Below are 20,281 nucleotides of genomic sequence, written 5' to 3' on the forward strand. Positions count from 1 at the left end.
TTATTGTGTTCGATATAACTTCATTACAAGGAGGTTCAACTGTATGAATATTCAAGAAAAATTACCACCAAATATTGAATCAGATATAGAATATTTTACGATTTCTAAAGCATCATGAAGCAAGTTTGCACAGAGTCAATTAGGGTAAAAAATTAACTCAGGCTAATGTACATTGGCACATGCATGTAATACTGTCCACAGTTAGATGCTTAGACAACTAAGCAGCTTGTAAATGACAAACAACTGATTTCGATTATGTACCTGGGGTGCTGTGCCAATTGCAATAGTGAAACAAGAGCAGAGCATGTCCCCAGGTGCATATAGGGTGCTGTGTTCATTGAAGGAGAGAAGTGTGGTGCTACGGCACCACACATCGTTTTAAAAAGATTCAAACGTGGTGAGACTAGCCAAATAATACATTTTAGCAAATTTGTAAATAAGCTTGCTTTTAGCAAGCCATTCTTACTGAATGAGTGCACATTGTTGACTAGAAGTTATCTGCCCTATGTGTTTGCTCAAGAAATGGTGCCCCTGTGCAACAACTACAGCTGTCCTGCAGCAGAATAATTTGTAACAGGCCTCGCATACATTGTTCTGCCTCCCTTGAGGCTTCAATAAGTATTTTGTCCTGTATATATTAGAAAAAAAAAGGAATGAATTAGAAACCCAGTAAACGGTAATCGCTTAAATTAAATGCGGTTGCCGCTTAAACAGAGCAACAGCCTTGTGGTCAATTGGTTTTGTGTTAAGGCAATGAAAGAAGAAAAGTTTATTAAATGGAACCTTTTCCAAGTTTGAGTAAATGGAACTAGACATATTGGCAAAAATAAGACTGTACCGCGTATCTAGCTCAGCGGCATTGCAACAAGCATGGCTGTGTATGCAATTTCAGGTTTTCTCGCCAATTCTCTATGTTATCGCCAAGGTGGTTTTTTGCTGGCTTTTGTTGATGCCATGGATAGTAAGGCTTTCTCCTGGTTGTGGCTTGCTGTGGTTTTTGTGTTGGCATTGTTGGTGAGCTGCAAGATTACTTAGCATTTCTTGTGGTGGCACAGAAACAGCCCACAAAATGCGCTCACGCTAGAGATGAAGATCAAAGTTGTCTATGAATTTGAGAGTGGTTGCTTCACTACAAAGAGAGAGAGAATAAACTTTTATTTTGAGCAAGCGCAGTCAGCGCCCTAGGCAGGTGGTCTCCTTATTCCAGGTAGCCGTTGGCCATGGCCATCTCCCATGCCCGTTCGATGAGGCTGGGCTGTCTTTTCCAGTCCGTGTCTGATAGCTTGGCCCTCCCACTCCTCTATGTAGGAATTTTTTTTTTTTTTACTCAATGACTTTTGCTTTTATTTGCAATTATGTATTATGCTGCTAGCTCTAGTTGACAGCTGCATGTAAGTAGAAGCTTTGTAGTGAGATCTACTACACCTAATGTCTGCTTTTGGCAATTAATTAGCTGCCCCTTTCAAAAGTGCGTCTTGTGTACTCTGGAGATCCATCTCACAGTAAGTAGAACTCCTCATAAACAAAACTTGTGTACCTGGTCCCATGAGGATACGTTTAATGAAAGTCTGCTGTATTCAACACCTTTGAGTGGTGAATTCTCGAATCGAATATGAATCAAATAGCATGGACAGTTGAATTTGTATTTAAGATGTCAAATATTTGCACGCTTCCACTTATAACAGACACTGGAGGTATTCTCGTATCAGATGTGACATTGTTATAAGGAGATTCGAAGGTATCTGATAATTCATTGCATTCATGTTCATTATATTGTGGTTTGACTGCATTATTCTGCTTCATCCAGTCAGGAACGTACAATCTTGCAATATAGATTACTTGCTCTATTCTGTGGCTTTTGAAATAAACCTATACTTCTTTTCTTGGGCAACACTTGTGCTGATGTTACAACAAAGAACCCCAGGTGATCAAATTAATCTGGAGCCTCCGCTGTGGTGTCTCTGATAGCCATGGCATTGTTTTGTAACATTAAACTACATCAATCAGTTAATCAACAAGTTAGTCAACCAGCCAATCAACTGGCAAATGTTAGTGGGTATTTCTGTGTGCTGTCTCGCGCAAAGTCATGACAAGGTCTTTCTGCTCTCTTTGTCGCAGCACATGGCCGGATTCGAGCTGTACGCAGCTTTTGAGCCATTGGTGAGCAAGGACACTGCAGTGCGTGCCATGAGCAAGCTGCTGCACTGGATCAAACAGGAGGAGGAACGGCTGTTCATCATGAGTTACGCCACCCTATGAACGTTGCGTGGACGGCGTCCGAAGATCTCGAGGCAGCTACTGCTGCTCGCTGCTCGTGGCCAGTGTCTCCGGCTCGGCACTGCTTCGTAGGAACAGCTCAGTCAGCATTTGTCAGCTAGTCACCGTACACATTGCTTGTGATCATTCCCGTACAACAACACATTCAAGGACACAGAAGCCGACGGTTATCTACAGTCAGGCTCACCTGCATTTGTGCACTGACAAGGTTGGTGCAAGCCGTGCTAGATACCACAGCCAAGCTGGATCCTGTGTGGCGTTGTTTGGGAGAGTGCAGTGTCAGCAGTACGTAAAACGCCGAGCACAAAACAAACAAGACTGATCGAAGAGCTTCAGTCCCTTTTGTGTCTGCCAGCAGAGGTGTCGTCTGCAGTTGCAACGTGCAGGAAAGCAGTGGTGCACAGGGTGGAGGACTTGAACTGACATTCCTGACGATTTCCAGTTGTGAAAAGTTCTGTGTTGCAATAGGAAGCCGAGTTTACCGACTGCAGTTATGTTGTTGCCACTGCCAGCAACTCTCTTCTGTAGTGAGCTGTGTTCTCAATGACGAGTGCAAAAAAAAAAGTGAACTGATTAAAAATGAACTCTTTACCGCAGTATTGGATCTATTTTCACTGCAAGGTAATCCATGATGGGAACGTCACCACTTCTTTAATACAACATTTGCAGATGCTAAGTGCAGTGCGCTTGCCAAGTAATGCTAAATGGTTGTCCCTGACTGTTGGTTCTGAACAGCAGACCAATCTTACACGATCTGTTCTTACTATTTAGTTTTGCTCGCATAGCTAGTGCTGCACTGCTTGTGATGCGAAAGTGACGAAAGAATTAATGAATTTTTCCCCATACTACTCGCACCCCCAATTACAACTGCCAGGAAAAAAAATGTGTGTGTAACATGGGGAAATAACCGTATTATAACAGTGCTCAAACCTTTGCAGAAACAGTCTCCATTCACGGATTCATTACCTATCCAGGTCGTTACCTTCGGCCAGTAGCTCTGTCTGCCCCCCACTTCAGCGATGCTGATAATCTTCAGCTTCTGTTGCACTGTAAAAGATTCTAGTTCACCAGAGCACCTGCACTATCACTACTGATGCATGCACTTCGCTAACTACTAAACACAAAATAGCAACCTGTAAAGAGGAGGATAATAAGCAACCATAAAGTCCATTAAGACCATAAATATGGGAACTGCAATATGCAAGGGTAGGGAGAGGGTGAGGTTCCCGTGGAGATAACGAAACTTTGAATGGTGGAGAACCTTGCCTCAAGATGTAGCTTCACGGCAGCACGTGCCGGGCTGCCGTGGTGCCACATCTCGAGGCAAAATTCGCATATAACCCGCACCCCGATGTTACTGTTCAATTTTTAAAATTCTCGGTATAGGTTATACGCGCATAAATACGGTAGATATGCATAGCTGGGATGTTGACTTGTGCTTCCAGTTCTACACTATGTGGAAATCTTGGGACCAGTTTCTGGGATGACATCTTACAGCTTATACATTGTATCCTAATAGAAAATGCGTAGCACAGATGCTTTTGTTGTTATCAAGCCATGCAAAGCTTACTGTGAAGCACAACTGTTTCATTTAAAGATTAAGAGTTTGGTGCAGCTGTAACAAGTAATATCTCTTGTTTTCATAAGCTGCTACTGTGTTGCTTGAATGAACTTAGAATTAATTTTTTTCCCAATAAAAAGAGAAAAATCTGCCAGAACATATGCACAAGTTACAGCATGCTTATTACATTTCAGTAGTTCTTGTGTTACACTGGTTTAGAGCACAATGTGGGAAGGAAAGAAAGAAATTCAAGGTACAGAGCACAAACTTGCTGAAGCGCTGCATTAAGTTGCTTCAGTACACCGTAGAGTTCTATTAATTTGACACTGATGACAGCAAGAGAAGTGGTTACATTGGTTATCTAGTGGGCAAAATTAAAGAATACAAGCAGACTCAAATCTTTCATGACATTGCCTGCCGTCATCAGCAGCCATCTGTGCTTAAAAGCACACTGCTTAGCATGCCACTGTATTTAAGCACACATCTCTTTCGTGCAAGAGCAAATCTGCCACATGGGGCCTAACCTTTGTTCCACAGCCATTGAGTTGGGTCAACAAAATCCTCCTAGCCCCTGTAACATTAGAGCCAATTGCTGATGCTGCTGCTTGGGTGTAACCACTGTCGACATTACCAAAACCTAACGAGACACAGCTGACAGCAGACTGAAAATCGGCACCTCCAGCCAAACATGGAATCTCCTCAGATGGGGTTCAGCCGTGAATCAAGCAGTACGAGGGCTCAAGAAAATAAAAGTTTCTAGTAACTGGAAGTTATGAAATTAAAGGTTAACTGATGCAGATATGAAGAAATCTTGCAGTAAATATAAATGAGAAAACTAAGAAAAGTAAGAAATTTAGCTTGCAATTCTTAACACAGAAAAAATACAGATGGCATCACAAATGTTTCCGACTAAAACCCAGATCGATATCACCAAAGGACCACTGGAAGTATCATTTTTGAGCCAAGATTTCAAACCAGGTTCTTCCAAAACTCTTTTCCTTTGAACAGTAATACAGCAATGTGCTAAGAACAAATGTTGTAGAGATTCACTCTCATTGCAGAAATGATTAAAAGGTGCCTTGGTTGGCCTATGCCATCAAAAGTGGTTCCAGGTTGGCTCATACCCACTATGTCCACAAATCATGTGCATAAAGCTAAATGTATATAGAAATTAAATTTCAATTGAAAATTTGTGAACACTGACAAATTCAATGCAACAGTTGCAAGAAAATAAATCTCATAGCTTGAGTGAAAATGTTGACGCGAAGTGAGCTGCCCACTACGAGTCCCGATCGCCAGAAGTGAGTTGCCCACTGCAGGCACCGATTGCCAGAGAGACGGTGACGAAGGGTGCAGTTGTTCCCCCGGGGTTTTTGAATGTCGGCCATCATTAAAAGAAGGCTGTTCTGTTTCGGCGAGCCCATCTTAGTTATCTTTGTGACAATATACTAAAAGTATTTACTTTCTTTTCCTTATTCATACATTTCCCTGCTTAGCCCATAGCTGTTACAGCAGGAGCATTACAAACTTGAAAAAAAAAAAAAAACCTTCATTCACATAGCACACTTGGTGAGACGTCAGTCGAGTGAAATCCACGGAGCGATAGTTTTTACAAGAAAAGTATTTGCTTACAGGTTCGTCCTGGCCTGGTATTCCCCAATTTTGTACTGATGGTCAGTCTGTCCAGGTATACATAGTTTGGCTGTTTTAAGTAACTTTCGCTATCAATTCCAGTTTTGTTATTAAATATTTGGTACAAAAGCTTTGACAGCATATTTTTTTTTCGTCGAGGCAAAAGCGATTCCCAAGTCAACCCTGTTTTTTTTTTCATTTCAGTATAACTATAGTTCCTACTGTACCTACTCAAGACGAACCTGGTTGCTCTGTCCTGGTTTTCTTTAGTTTATTGATCAGGCACATTTGAGATGGGCCCCAAACAGTACAGGCATATTATAAGATTGGTCTTATACATGTTAGGTATGCCGTGCTTTTGAGGTTGGAATTTGCACATTTTAAATTTCTTTGAATATAATTCAGTGCTACTGCGGCTTTGGCAGCCACGTGGTTGACATGTGCATTCCAAGAGCACTCGCTCGACAGCAGCACACCCAAATATAGATTCGGAAATTTCTTATCTAAAGTATTTGTTTGTTATTGGTAACTTGCATAATGATAAAGGAAGCAAATATTACTACGCAATCACTTGGAACCAATAACAAATTTGTGTACAGTGGTGCATACACCCCTGTGACTGCAATAGAGAGTCAAGGTGAGATCGAAGAAAGTTCCATATCTAGGGCAGAGCCAGTTTACGCATGGCAGGAATAATTGGAAATTACTGGTGGAGGGCCTTTGGGCTGTAGCAAACATAATTAGTCCGGCGACGGCGACAGCACTCATTATCTTGACTAAACACATTGCATTCCACCTTGCCTGCTGGAGTGCAACTTTCCGGCCACATTACGTGAGCTTGTAATTATTTGATGCATCTTACTTTCGCTGCCCGGGGAAGTTAAGAGGTGCATACAAACAATAGAGCAGATACCGTAAAAGTGCACTGCCCCCAACCAGGACGTTCCTGCAAGATTCAATTAAGCAAAATTTTGATTCAAAATGGCGTCACATTAATGGGAATCACTTGCATTCCTACCATAATGTGTTGTCAGCAAGTGTTACGTTACAGATGCTGTCATGCCATGTCTGTGTAAAGCTTCACTGCCGCTTGTTTCACTCAGTGACCATAATTTGTACCACAGAAAACACTTGTCCTCTGTGAGTTAACAAGTGCATGGGGAGTGATTTCTATGAAAATGCCCCTACTTTTTGGGTTTCCGGGGAATTCATTTGGTTCACGTGAGCTATGCATAGCACATGCTCTGATCAAATCAGTGAGCAGTGTGCACGTAATAATGTGCTTCAGTCATCTGCAAACAGAAATCTGTTCCTTGATGTCACCAACAAATTTCGTCTGCCTTGACGCCAGTGCTTCGCCCCATTTCACAGAATTAAACTGGCAACTTGGGTGCAAACACACTTCGATCTCTGGCTGCCAGTGCACTGCTCTGCACTGTGCCCGCGAGATACTGCCACGCGAGGATCGGCAAATGCCACTTGATGGCGTGCATAGTAGTAGGGAGAACATACAGCTAACAATTATGCACTTTTTCATAGCAGCATGGTGGCTCTGGTGTGGCATAGCTGACCTGACGTGCACAGTGACTCACTGACAGAAGCATCTCAGATCACTTTGTTTTACAGAAAAGGGATGCACTTGACTGGCAAGACCTCGACCAGCACAGGTGCTTGTGTCAACCGCACCTCGTACTGAAACACTGCTATGGCAGTGGTCCTCACGAAGTTGTCCCTTGTACCTGGAAATGAGCGTTCCGTAAATTTTAGTGCATTAATTGCCTCACGCTTTGTCTGTGCCTCCAAGTTCTAAGCAAAACGAAACGACGCACACTGTCCTCAAACTGCTCTCTCATATATGTGAACAGAACATGTTCAAACCAGGCTTTTTACTAATATGCATTGGGGAGTGAATGTCGCTGGAGAGGCTCCATGTGTGTGCTATGCCTGATCGCTGTCCCTCCATTCTCAAATAAGAGCATTTTTTACAGACACAGAGGGTAAGTACCCGAATGACTCGGCAGTAACCAACAAACATGCCACTGTTGGGCATGCACAGGTAAAAGCAGCAACGGGTAGTGCGGGCACTGTGTTAACTTAGAACTGTTGCAGTGACTGCTAAACTCGACAAAAGATGCACACTGCGTCTTGTCACCAATACAATGTGAACACCCGATGTAGACGTAAGATATACCCACACTGATGACACACCATGGAAGGGCGCTTCACGTCTGTAAAATGGAGCATTCCCTACACAGCACCATCCGTGCACAGTGGCAAAGGTGATGTAGTGACTAAGGAAGGTAAACACACCTACGCATGCACTGAGTAAAGGACAGCAAAATGGGTGTTGATGATTGGCTGGCCTATGAGAAGTGTGCATAAACTCGCATGCCCATGCTACGAGAGGACAGATGAGCAACGATGATCGACTGGCAAAATTTTCTAGAGCTGGGTCAGTTAGTTCTACATGACTGAAGGGTAAAAACCAGTGAAAAACGCAACATACACCAGCAAAAATATGTCCAGCCTCATCCCATTGTCTTCTTGCTTGTGTCCCGTGTACATTGTGTTTTCTGCTGGTTTTCTCTCTTCAATGCTAGGAGAGGGCAAATTAGTTGTGGTGAATGGCTGGGCTTGGAGAAGCAGGCGTAAACTCAGATGTACGTCCTATGAGGGCCCAGGTTAGCAGTGCATGATTGGCTGGCCTTGGAGAAGTAGACACAAACTCTCTTTTACATGCTATTGAGAGGATAGGCAGCTTTGATTAGCTGGTACAAGTGTACACGATACCTTTGACACATGCCTGCTGCTGCATTCATCTCTTACTGACTAGAGTTGCATTGTGATACTTCTCATTATAAAAATGTTATTATAGCAAAGGCAGTAAGTGAAACTGCATGTACAAAAACAAATTACAATGCATAAATACAAAGGACAAGCAGTACTGTAGTAGGCTGGATGGCAGGTGCACCGTGAACCAGTAGCTGGCACGTCACTCCATTGAAACTCCAGCACAGTGTCACCTATACCATAGCCATACCTGGCAGAACTTGCTGGTGAAGTGCTGAAAGACGCTGCCAGTGAGGCCCTCACTTGAGGTACCTGGGATCTGCCATAATTAACAATCTCCGATAAATTATTTACCATTAATTTACCATGCCTGTGGGAACTGTATGTGGCGACATCTACCTCAATATTGTTCTCTGTCAACATTTTTGATGGTAAGCAAAGATAGCTGAAAGAAAAAAAATATAATCTTCTATTCCAAAATTTTGATCTCTGACTCTACTATAAACTTTTCCCTTTACTGTCGCTTGGTGTCATCCTGAGGCAATTTACAAATGAATATGCCTCGTGAACTCGCCGGTTACAATTTGTAAAATGCAATACTTTCTGTAAAGTGATTGGCTAAAGATTACTGACTGAAACTTCACGGATTTATTTACTTATTTATTTATTTGTGCTGTCGATCCCATCAGGAATCATAACAGTAAGGGCATGTACATCATCATCTTACAGTATAGCAATAATAATTAGCACAATATTTAGATCACACACAATACATAGGCAATTAGAAAAGGCAAACAATATGGTAGGCAGAAATAACAAAGTAAGACATCATAATAATGTTATGGAAAACAAGAGATAATCACAAAGGTAGACAATTGGCAAATGTGAATGAAATGGAAGGCATTAATTACCAGATTATGCACACTATTGCTATTATGCACACTAATTTGGTCCTTTTGTTCTTACGTCTGCAAATGCAATTATTCTGTATTTTGTATGCCCCTCCTGCCTGGGCCTCAATGAGGCCTGCAGTATTGTATAAATAAATAAATAAATAAATAATACTACCATTTTTACTACCTGTATCTCGCTTAAGTATCATTTAAGTATTCTCCTTTTTAAATCGCTTAATAAACAGCTTCCTTACAATTTTGTAGACTATTGCTCACTAATGCCAACTGCACTAGATTTGTGCATAGCTTCAACTTTCTAGTACGTAAATGTAATGACTAGGCCAAATGACATCCTTGTTTTCAGCAATAAAAATATAGAATATATCACCTACCGCATTCACTTGAATTAACCTAATCTTTGAATGTATTCAAACATGAATTAAAATGTTTTGTGTAAATAGTTTCATGCCCTGTAATATGTTATTCTGTATAGCTATGCTTTTTGATAAATGTACTTTGTTTATTATTGAATGCGCAAAATGCACTGCATTTCGCGCATTCATTTGTTTTCCTCGTACGTGTTTAATTTTGCTGCTTTAACTGATGTCTTGTATGATTTTTTGTTTTGTTTTTTAGAACCGAGGGTCCCGTTGCAGTCATTCACTTTGGGACCCTCGTCTGCATACTATCTGTTATGGAACCATTGTTATTGAATAGATAACAAAATGAAACTGAAACATGGCAGCAAAAAATAATGAAACAGGCTGACAATTTGCAATGATGGTAGGCAATAATTACAAAATAAGACAAGGCAATAGACTTAAGAATAAGCAAGAGGTTAATGCAATTAATCGATTACGCATCTTTATTTTTTATGCAAGTGACATCTGGGCCTTTGAGTAACCCAGGTCAAGGGGTAGAATTGTGTTATCTGCTACAAGCTATTTAAAAAAATTATATCAAGTTAAGAAAGAAAAAAAGAACGCCTGGCATACAAGTTCTCAAACAAGCACATGCATTAAGACACCCCATAGTTGTGGCCAGTTTCTGCCAAGGAAATCATGAGAACTGCAGACTTGAGAATTAGGGTAGCTGATTGGGAAGTGGGACACAGCCCTCAGTAATGTTGGTATGAAATTGCCAGACCACTGCTGCTCGGGATTCGGAGTTAAAGTTTAAGATTATTCGTTTTAGAACTCGCGAAGCAGCCAACATTTAATAGCCTCATGGTTTACTTTTCTAAGAAATTACGCTTATGTTGGGGAGTTTTGGAACGTGTCAGCTTTGCTCAGTGAGTAAATAACCCATCTTGCAAGTGTTGCATCACATTAGTAGCAGTTTTGAAAGAATGAAAACTGCTCATTCACTCCAAGCCAGCTGTGTGCAGTACAATTAAGTGGCAAGTACTTGAGCAAATTTTATGCAAACTATACATTTTTTTTTATAGGAAAGCTGTTATTGTGAACCACTCGAAAATGTAAACTCTTAAAGTTATACATTTGACACTGCCATCTACGTGAACAGTGAAGCTATGGTGAGCTGGAAATTGTGCAGGATAGAGCGGAAGTCGTGGTGACCAGGTTCGAGAGTGGGCAAAGTTAACAAGTGTGCAGGCTAATTAGGGGTGCTGTGGGGAACTTGCTATAGTTATTCGTTAATTGCTTCCCGAGCCACTTCAATGTTTCAATGAATTCTGGGGTTTTACGTACCAGAGCCATGATTTCATTGAGGCATGCCATAGTGGGGAACTCCAAATGAATTTTGACAACTGGGGATCTTTAACGTGCCCCCAATGCACAGGACACAAGTGCTTTTGCATTTTCGGCCCCATCGAAATGCGGCCATCACGACCAGGACTTTATCTCACAATCACGTGCTTAGCAGTGCGACACCATAGCCGCTAAGCCACCACGGTGGGTCATTTCAATGTTTCAAAGAAGTACCATGGGAGAATCGCTCGGTGCATTGGGTTAGAGTTTATGTACAGGAATATAATTTGCACTTAGGAGAACATGCTGGCAAAACTTTTCATATTGCATGGTAATTTGCCAAATTATGCTGAGGTGTCCCTCAAGGTTTTCTTGGAGACTGGGATGTCGGCTGTAAGAGAACTGGTAGGTATGTAAAGCTGAATATTTGTAGGAATGGTGTATGTACTTCAAAGGACATGCTGATAAAATTTCAAAGTCATGAGTAAATCAGGAGACACAATAAATCAAGAAAGTGCTGCAGCAATCGCAGCAATGCCATCACAAGTGGTGAAATGACTAAAGTATGATGCTACTGCAACTGAGCATGCTGAGGTGCTTTGCATGCCGCTATTCCTTGTCATTAGCTTGCAGATGTCTGGAATGCTTTTGTAGCCTTTGCTGCAAATTGACTGTCATGGTCAAAGTAGTTGAATTAGGGATGTCTTTGCATTTCTTGTTTCACCACTGTTGAAAGATTCAAAAGTCTCCACGTTCCTGTGAACCTCTATTTTGTTTGGAAAGTGACTGTTGGTTAGCTGTGATGCTTGTATTACAAGAATATGCACATACTTTCATTAACAACCTGCAACTGAATGGTGCAAGATCATACAGTTAAAGTCACGAAGGCTGGCATAGTGCTGTGTTGATGGCTAAAGGCATGTAAAAGATAGGTTTGTTTAGACCAGCACAGCACATTGCTCGGAAACTCTTTTTACAGTTTTTCATTTTGCAGACGAAATTCCGTTATTCGCACATAAATGTGAAGTGCACAAAGCTTGAATTACTCACCTGCCACGGTGACACAGTGGGTACAGCATTTTGCTGCTTTGAATAAGGTAGCGAGTTTAATTCCCAGCTGCCATGGCCACATTACGGTGGCAGCGGAATGCCAAAACACTGATTGCATGCACATTAAATTGCTATTGACATGACATATCTTACTTTTCATTTTTTAAGATGACGCTTTCTTTGCGAACACTCCTAGCCTTTTTTGACCATGACTTGGTGCTGCTGCTATCTTGCCGAATAACTTGCATGTAGGACAGTGCCACGCCGTGTACTGTCCATCCAGGCAGCTGGTCTAGTTTTCTATGCAATTACTACACATTGATTGCAAAATGTGAGTTGGATATACATAATTTCTTCCCTTTAAATCGAGGTCCAAGCATTCTAAAGCCTAAAAAAAAGGTTGCGGCAGAAGCAATCCCACGATGACTGCAGATGGTAATGCATTAGCATTGAATCAATATAGTGACATTCGGCGCCATCAAGCGCCACCACCGTGAAGCCTGCATGTGACCTTAGAAATGCATGGCTCGCCGGTGCATCCGAACACTGAGAAAGACATCACACGACTCTCTGGGCACGCTGCGCCATCTAGTGGCGCTGCTGAGAAGTCTGTGCATGGCCTCCAAGATGAGAAGCTTGGTGCGCCAGTTCCTGAAAACGCAGAGAATTGACCCTCGCTCGTCGCAATCACAGTGGCATATACACAGTGACCGAAGTTGGCAAAATGATCATTGAAGAACGGAACACACCCAGTGCATTCGTGGTTGGCATGAAAGTCGTTTGTTAAAAAGCCGTACATAACCAGTGCGCTTGCGACCCAGCCTGCCAATGCTTTGGGTTGCTGTGCTTGAGGAACCCTTGTGACGTGGCTTCAATTTGGCTCAGAATCGGACAAATTGAACATTGAACAGCAGTACCTACCTAGTCCCGCATCTAGTGACCCATGTCAGCGTGCAAGAGGTGCGTTGAAGAGAGGCATGTATGTACACATTGCTGCATACTGAGGGACCCAAGTTGGTTTCAAACCCTGGTACCTCAACACAGCCGCCTGATGTGCCGCCCATCCGATCTAGAACTACCCAGTGTCTCAGGTAGATGGGAAAACTGTTAGGTACAAACAGATAGAGATAAATAGCCCCCCAAAAGTGTGAAAAGTACCCAAAGAATGCTAATGGGTAGAAGACACACTGGCAAGCGTCAGGGCACCTTACATCACTAACTGCGATGCACGTTTGCAAAAACCAATTTCGCATTCAGTCCTCAGGAGGTGGCTGCACCACGAGTTCGCAAAGTGCTGGCACCCTATGCCCCTGTGATTGCTGTGGCTGCCGCGCATGACCTCAGCTAGAAAAAACACGCAGAGCATTCTTGTTAATTTTTTTACGAACGTCATCATACCTAGCCTTATTTCTACGCGATGGATGGCAGCAAATTTTGTTCCATTCTATGACAACACCGATGACACCAGTTCTGGAAATTCGAGACCAACCTTCACATAAAATTCAAATGTTAAAAGTGTTCTCAAACCTCCACACTAGCCAAGCGTGATCCTTTTACATTTGAGGAGCATGTGCCAGTGGTTCTACAACTTTGGTAATATGGGTCGGTACTCTTTTAAAATAATCACAGGTGGTCAAAATTCATACAAGACCTCTCAGTCAAAGCTGCAAACAAACCACACTGCATTGACCATAGTGTGACATCATAAATGTGGAGCCAGAAGGTATACGAATTGGCACTCACCATCCTGTTGTAGTCATGGTACTAAGCTTGAGCATGCAAGATAAAATGCGGCCGCAGCAGTTGCATTTCGATGAAGGTAAAATATAGAAATGGCTGCATGCATGGGGTGTAAGTTAAAGAATCCCAGGCATTCAATGTTTCTCCACGGTTCCCCATTACGGTGCGTCTCATGATCGATAATGTGGTTTTGGCACGTAATGTCCCAGAATTGATATTTTGAAATAAATCTGAATTGATGAATATATCTGTTGGCTTTACATGGTTCTGACTAGTGTTAATAACGGCCAGCTACAGTGCAAGTTTGCCACCCAGTTACAACTATGGCGGCAACATTCCGGCGCTGTTAAGAACGGCCAGCTGCAGTGCAAGTTTGCCGCCCAGTTACAACTATGGCAGCAACATTCCGGGAGCGTCGCCGCCCACTTCTAGCCACAGCGTGACTAAATCGACTTTGTGTGGGGGAACAATACGGGCATCCCCCACTCTCCGTCGCTTCAACTAGGATGCGTTCGATGAAGCAGGCTTTGTGCTGAAACCGCCACCAACCTCTAGCCTCATCGCCGTTGTGACTGAATGAGTTCGGCGGGCCAACTATTGTTCCCAAACTCCCCAACGCGCTACCCGGAACGGCTCCGAGTTCTACGGGGCCCCTCTGACGTGGGCTCCGGACATTCAAACGTGTGTGCATTTGTGTGTGTAGACTGTCCTGCGGGGAGGCGGCTAGTTTGCGATGATGAAACAAACGTTCGGATCACCTTGTATCGGGAGAGGACCGAGTGTTTAAAAACCGCTGTTGTGCGGCTGCTCTGGACACTCTCTCTCAAGCTGTACTGTTAGACTGATGTACTTTCTCAAAAAGTTATGTTAGACTGATATAAATACTGTAAATAAACCCATATTCCTCGTTCTCGATGAGAAGCAGTCCTTCCCTTCATCAACGTCCTCAGCGTGGATAAGTTAGACGACGGCATGGGCCAGCTACCTTTCAATTCATGCCCGACTCCAATCTTGACAACGGATCACGAGCGATGGGATTGAGCCCCCAATCCTGACACTAGCAAGAATCTGGCCCCACATTTCTCCTTCTCGTCATTCACAAATGTAGATCCTTCGGCTGCATGACAGCTTCCATAAATTGCCAGCTTGAGTCTTCTGATGAATAGGATCCACCTATTCTTTGCAGATGCTGTCAAAGCCCATGACGTCAGATGTAGCTAGTGTAGACATTCCAAAATAGTGTTACTAGCCATCTAGCTTTTATTTCTAGCATACGCAGCTTATGTACATGGCAGGAATGACCTACTTGATATTGGAGAAGCATAATGTACAAATATTACCTAAATTTTTACCTATAGTCTCAGTTCAGCAACTGGAAGGGTTGACTGAATTCTTTCAGGTTTTTGCATTAAAACCAGGCCTTGTGTACTGAAAAAACAAGTTTACAAGATTGTGTGGTTTATAGTTGTGCTTGCATAGCACATGTCTGACATGTGTGCTACTGTCAGCCCACATGACCGCTGCAACTTAAAGATGCATGCTTCCATGGAAGGAAGATTATGACGAACAACTGGCAAACTGGTAGGCAGCTTCGTCTCTTTTTTCATAGCGTGGATTTTTATTGTTACTAACACACAGGTATTTCAAGGAATTACTACTGAGGCTCAAATCTTGTCGGCAAATATTTTACTTCACATACGATATTTCGTACAAACATGGATAATTCCGGAGCAATTTAGCGACTTGTGGGCCAATGGTGTGATCACGACAAACTTTTGTAACTTTTTCTACACACCACGCACAGCTTCATCCCCGCACGATGTTCTCGTTCTCGAAAAGTGGGAATAATAGGTGAATACAGCAGTTAACTGGTGTCGGCGAATGGCGTTCCTATTCATTTTCTTATAACTCATTCGCGACAGCGATAAACACGACTTCACCGACCGTCAATTTTACTCATTGGCTCCACAAGGTGAGGGGTGAAGAGGAGGAACTTCACTGCAGATAATGGTGATGCCGGATGGCGTTATCTTTTATTCCTCGCGGTGGATCCTCGAACACTTGCACGTGTGGTATCTGTACTTTCACCGCTGTCACACGTACCACAATGCGGTGCTTAGTACGGGCGGTTGCTCATCCTGTCTGTTTGCGTTTTGCCATGGCTTTGCAAACCAGCCAGCCGCAGCGTCATTAGAGTGAACGCTTCTGCCGCTGCAGCCGTCGGCGTCGCCTCCGCAGCGAAACAGCATGAGCGGTCATGGTCAATTTGTTCAGTAGCCGAAATTCAATGTCCCGAACTTGATTTCTGGCGGCTTCTACTTCCAACTCGAGCATCATCAGTTCGGTACAATGCTTCGCTTGTAAAGCCAGAGAAACTGCGACTAGCAACAGCACCTCGCCAGAATTGTCTGGCAGGCGTACCACCGGCAATACAGGCGCCGCTACGACCGCTTTCGAACCGTCCGGCGCCATTTTTTCTCTTTTTCTGATTTGGATGGATGGATGGATGGATGGCGGCTATACCCTTTGTAACGGGCGGCGGCTGGCGCCACCTAGCCTTTTGCTCCCCCTCCGATTTTATTATTATTTTTTTCCTTTTTTATATCCTCTTTTCTTTAACCTAGTTTTCACTCCCCTCCTCCCCCCAAGATAACTATCTAAAACAGTAGAGGAAACATTATCTCCCCGGTTTATGGTATTATCTGTCCCTTGACTTCCTCCACCAATCCTCTAGCCTCCCCTTCGTTACTGCCACTCTTTTCTCTTCTATTTGCCCTCGTTCCCCGGGAAAACCTAATGCCCTTCCATATCTGCCACTGTTCCCTCTGCCAGGGTCGGGCGAAGGTCTGTGCATCTCAGCACTATATATGCTCAGTGGTCTCCATTTCGGCTCCGCAAGCTGTGCACCGAAGGTCCACGTCTTCAAATTTAGCCCTGTATGTTTTTGTTCTCAAAACCCCCGTCCTAGTTTCGAATAATAGTGAGCTGCCCCGCGAGTTATCAAATAAGAGCTCTCTCTTAATCTCCTGTTTTTGAGACCTATACATTGATAGCGCTGGCTTTCCGAGCATTCTTTCTTCCCACATTTTTCCTTCCGTCTCCTTCACCTCCTTTCCCACACTAGAACCACGTTGGACCCCCTCCCTCGGCTGTAGGTATCTATTCCTCAGCTTCCTCGTCCTGAGTGTCCACTTTGTGTTCAAACTTTTCATGTACAGATATTTGTACACTTTTCCTGTCCACCTTTTTTCCTCCAGTGCTGGGAGTCTCTGTTCAAATTTTAGTTTACTTATATTGCTTCTCTACCTTCGAATCACATCCATCCCATGTCCCCCTGCACTCCCTCATTAGGGGTGTTCCCGTGTGCTCCTAAGGCCAACCTGCCTACACTTCTCTGTCTCGTTTCCATGCATGCCTGAACTTCCGACTTCATGCACAGTACTGAATTTCCGAATGTGAGGCCAGGTACCATAACCCCTTTCCATACGCCCCTAACCACCTCGTACCTATTATAGTTCCAAAGTGCCTTGTGCTTCATTACAGCTGAGTTCCTTTTCACTTTTTCAATCATAATTTTTTCCTGTTCTTCCAAGTACTTTTTGCCCTCGTTTAGCCATATGCCCAAATACTTGTATTTTTCAACATGATCAATCTTAGTGCTTTGTATTTCCAATGGTTCCCCCTTTTCTTCATTGTATACTATTATCCCAGACTTCTCTCTACTGAATTGTAGTCCCAATTTTTCCCCCCTCCTCTCTACATATGCTCATTAGTTCCTGTATATATAGCCCTACTCGGGTGTCAGCAAGCAGTACAATATCATCTGCATACATCAGTCCGGCTAGTACTTGAGCTACCTTCTGCCCTTCCAGCGGTTCCTATTGTGCTCTGTTCTAGTCTCTTTTCCATTTGGCTCATGTAGATCATAAAGAGCACAGGCGACAATGGACAGCCCTGCCTGAGACCTCTTCTTAATTATTTTAGCTGGCTTTGTAGTTTCCCCCTCCCATGTTATCTCTACCTCATTATCTGTATAAACTTGTTGTAGGAACTCAATCATCTTTCTATCTAGACCATATTCCCTCAACTGGCTCCATAACTTTTATCGGTTTACATTATCATAGGCTCCTCTAATGTCTAAAAAAGCTATCCGTAGCGGTTTCTGCCTGGCTGTCGCTATCTCTATGCACTGTGTTATAACAAATAAATTATCATCTAGCCTTCTGTTCCTTCTAAATCCATTCTGCAGTTCTCCCAAGATCTCTTCACGTTCTGCCCATTCCTCCATTCTCTTTTTCACCATCTGCATTGCTACTCTGTATATGACTGATGTGATAGTTATTGGCCTGTAGGATTTAATGTTGTCCTTGCTTCCCTTACCTTTGTAAACTAATATCATTCTGCTTGATTTCCAGTCCTGTGGAACATCTCCCCCTACTACTATTTGTTCAATAAGTTGTCGTAATTTTAATTTACTTTTCTGGCCTAATATGCCTATCAATTTCATAGGTATGCCATCAGGTCCTGTCGCTGTTCCCACGGGAACCTTGTGTTTAATTCTGTCCCATTCCTTACTTGTCATCCTTCTGTACTCCTCCTCTAATTCTGTCCTGCTGTTGTCATTGTTCTCCATTTCGCTACCCACTGGCTCTGCAAATGCTGCCTCTATTGTTAACCTAATATATTGCTGAGCTTCCTCTCCCTCTACCTTTGTTCCTTCTGGTGTGGTCAGTGAGTGCTGAACCACCTCTGTCTTCTTACTCTGTTGCTTTATGTGTTCCAAAAATTTCTTAGAGGCATTTCTGTCTTTTTTTCGTATCTCTAACATCCACTGTGCCCCAACTTTTGCTATCTTGGCTTGAATTAATGCCAATGCTTCTCTTTTCATTGCAAGGTAATCCTCCCATTTTGTCTCCACCTCTTCTGGTGTGGCTCCCCTTTTCTTCACTGCTCTGTGTTTTCTGCACGCATCTTTGCGTTGCTCTATGGCCTCCTTAACTTCTCGGTCCCACCAGCTTTTCGGTTTATATTTTCCCTGCTTACTTCCTAGTTTCCTAATCTGTCCCTTCTCTAGCTCTCGTTTAAAAATACCTATTAACTCGTCGTATGTCCATGCCCTTTGCGGTTGCTTGGATACCATGCTTTCAATGTTTTTGGCCACTTCTTGTAGCTGCCTGTCATTCAGTTTGCTCATACCTTTCCTTTCTTTAGTTTCTCCCAGTGGTACTGTCCTTCCAAAACTGATTTTGATTCGTTTGTGATCACTCCCCAGGCTTTTTGTACCTTCCTCATCAATTTCCATACATCCCAGCCGTTCATACAACTTGTGGGACATTAGGCAGTAGTCGATTGTCGAGTGGGTGTTATTTCTTTCCCATGTTATTTTCCCGTCGCATTTAATTTCAGTATTAAGTATCACAAAATCATGAGCCTCACAAAAATCTACTAACATCTGCCCTGTTGCATCTGTCGCCCCGTCAAAGTATTCCAAATGTGCATTCATGTCCCCTAGGATGATTATCTCCCGTTTCATAGCTAACTCCCTGATGTCCTTGGCCATACATTTGAAATGTTTTCTATTCTCCTCTTTCGACTCATTCCCCGTTTTCAGATAAACAACTCCCAGGATTGTCTCAACATTCCCTACGGTGCCCTTGAGCCACATGTGCTCACTGCAGCTCTCCCTTACCCTTTCCCAGTCCTGTCCCTTCACTAGCGCCCCAAGGCCTCCTCCTCTGCGTTCTTTCCTTTTTCTGTTGCCCCCAACCCAGGTGAATCCGGCAATGAATGGTGGCTCTTCCTCATCTCCTAAATGGGTTTCGGCAACTCCATATACCGGAAAATTTTCCGTTTGTAACTGTTCTTCTATTTCGTCCCACTTAATGCGATTTCTTCCCCCCTGCATGTTGATGAACCCCACATTTACTGCCTTCTTGTTCCTCTTCCTCCTCCGTGCTCCTGTCCTGCCCCCTCCCCTGTCCTTCATCTTTTGCGTTTTGGCTTGCAGGGTCACCATGCGTGCCTGCAAAAAATCCTGAGCCCTACGACCCACCCTCTTTCCTACCTGCCATCCCGCCGGTGTAGTGTAGTGAATGCCATCTCGGCCGAAAGGGGGGAAATTTCTGGTCAGGGTGGCCAGATGACCCAAACAAAAAATTTCCAAATAATCTCAAAACCATGACGTGCTCAAAACGTAACTCAAAAATCGCCGGCGTTGGGCGCACCCGGCCGTTCGAGCGCCTGTGTTGCGTTCACAGGGTTGCTGCAACTACAGTGTACTAGAACTCTTCTAGTACACTGTAGCTGTAACCATAGGGTTTCTCACTGTAACACAGGGAAATCTGGCGCCACCGCCTATGGGAGTTTCCATAGAGCTAATATAAAGTGGAGGAGGCTGGAGGCAACGGTTAGATATACTTCAGTTTCGCAGCTCCCTATAGGAGCCCATAGAGTTTTTTGCAGAAAACTCTATGTGCGAGCCCATTGGCCGACGTGGCCGCAACGGGTGTTACTGAAACTACCGGCGTGCAGTCGCGTCTTTCGTCATGCGCCGCGCGTCGTCTGCTCCTGCTGCGACGCGTCGTTTGCACCAACTGCCCTGTATGCGCTTATCCGTCGGTAAATGTAGT

General features: G+C 43.5%; 1 protein-coding gene across 2 annotated transcripts in view; it reads left to right on the forward strand.

The window, feature by feature from the left end:
• Positions 1 to 2,873, forward strand: part of Mon1 (vacuolar fusion protein MON1 homolog) — a 58,889-nt gene extending 56,016 nt beyond the window's left edge. For both annotated transcript variants that reach the window (XM_075695034.1, XM_075695035.1), the window contains one exon: positions 2,119 to 2,873. In XM_075695034.1, coding sequence (XP_075551149.1) covers positions 2,119 to 2,259 — 141 coding nt within the window. In that variant the 3' untranslated portion in view covers positions 2,260 to 2,873. The remainder of the gene's footprint in view (positions 1 to 2,118) is intronic.
• The last annotated feature ends 17,408 nt before the right edge of the window (positions 2,874 to 20,281 follow it).

This window comes from Dermacentor variabilis, chromosome 6, assembly GCF_050947875.1.
Source record: "Dermacentor variabilis isolate Ectoservices chromosome 6, ASM5094787v1, whole genome shotgun sequence".
NCBI lineage: Eukaryota > Metazoa > Arthropoda > Arachnida > Ixodida > Ixodidae > Dermacentor > Dermacentor variabilis.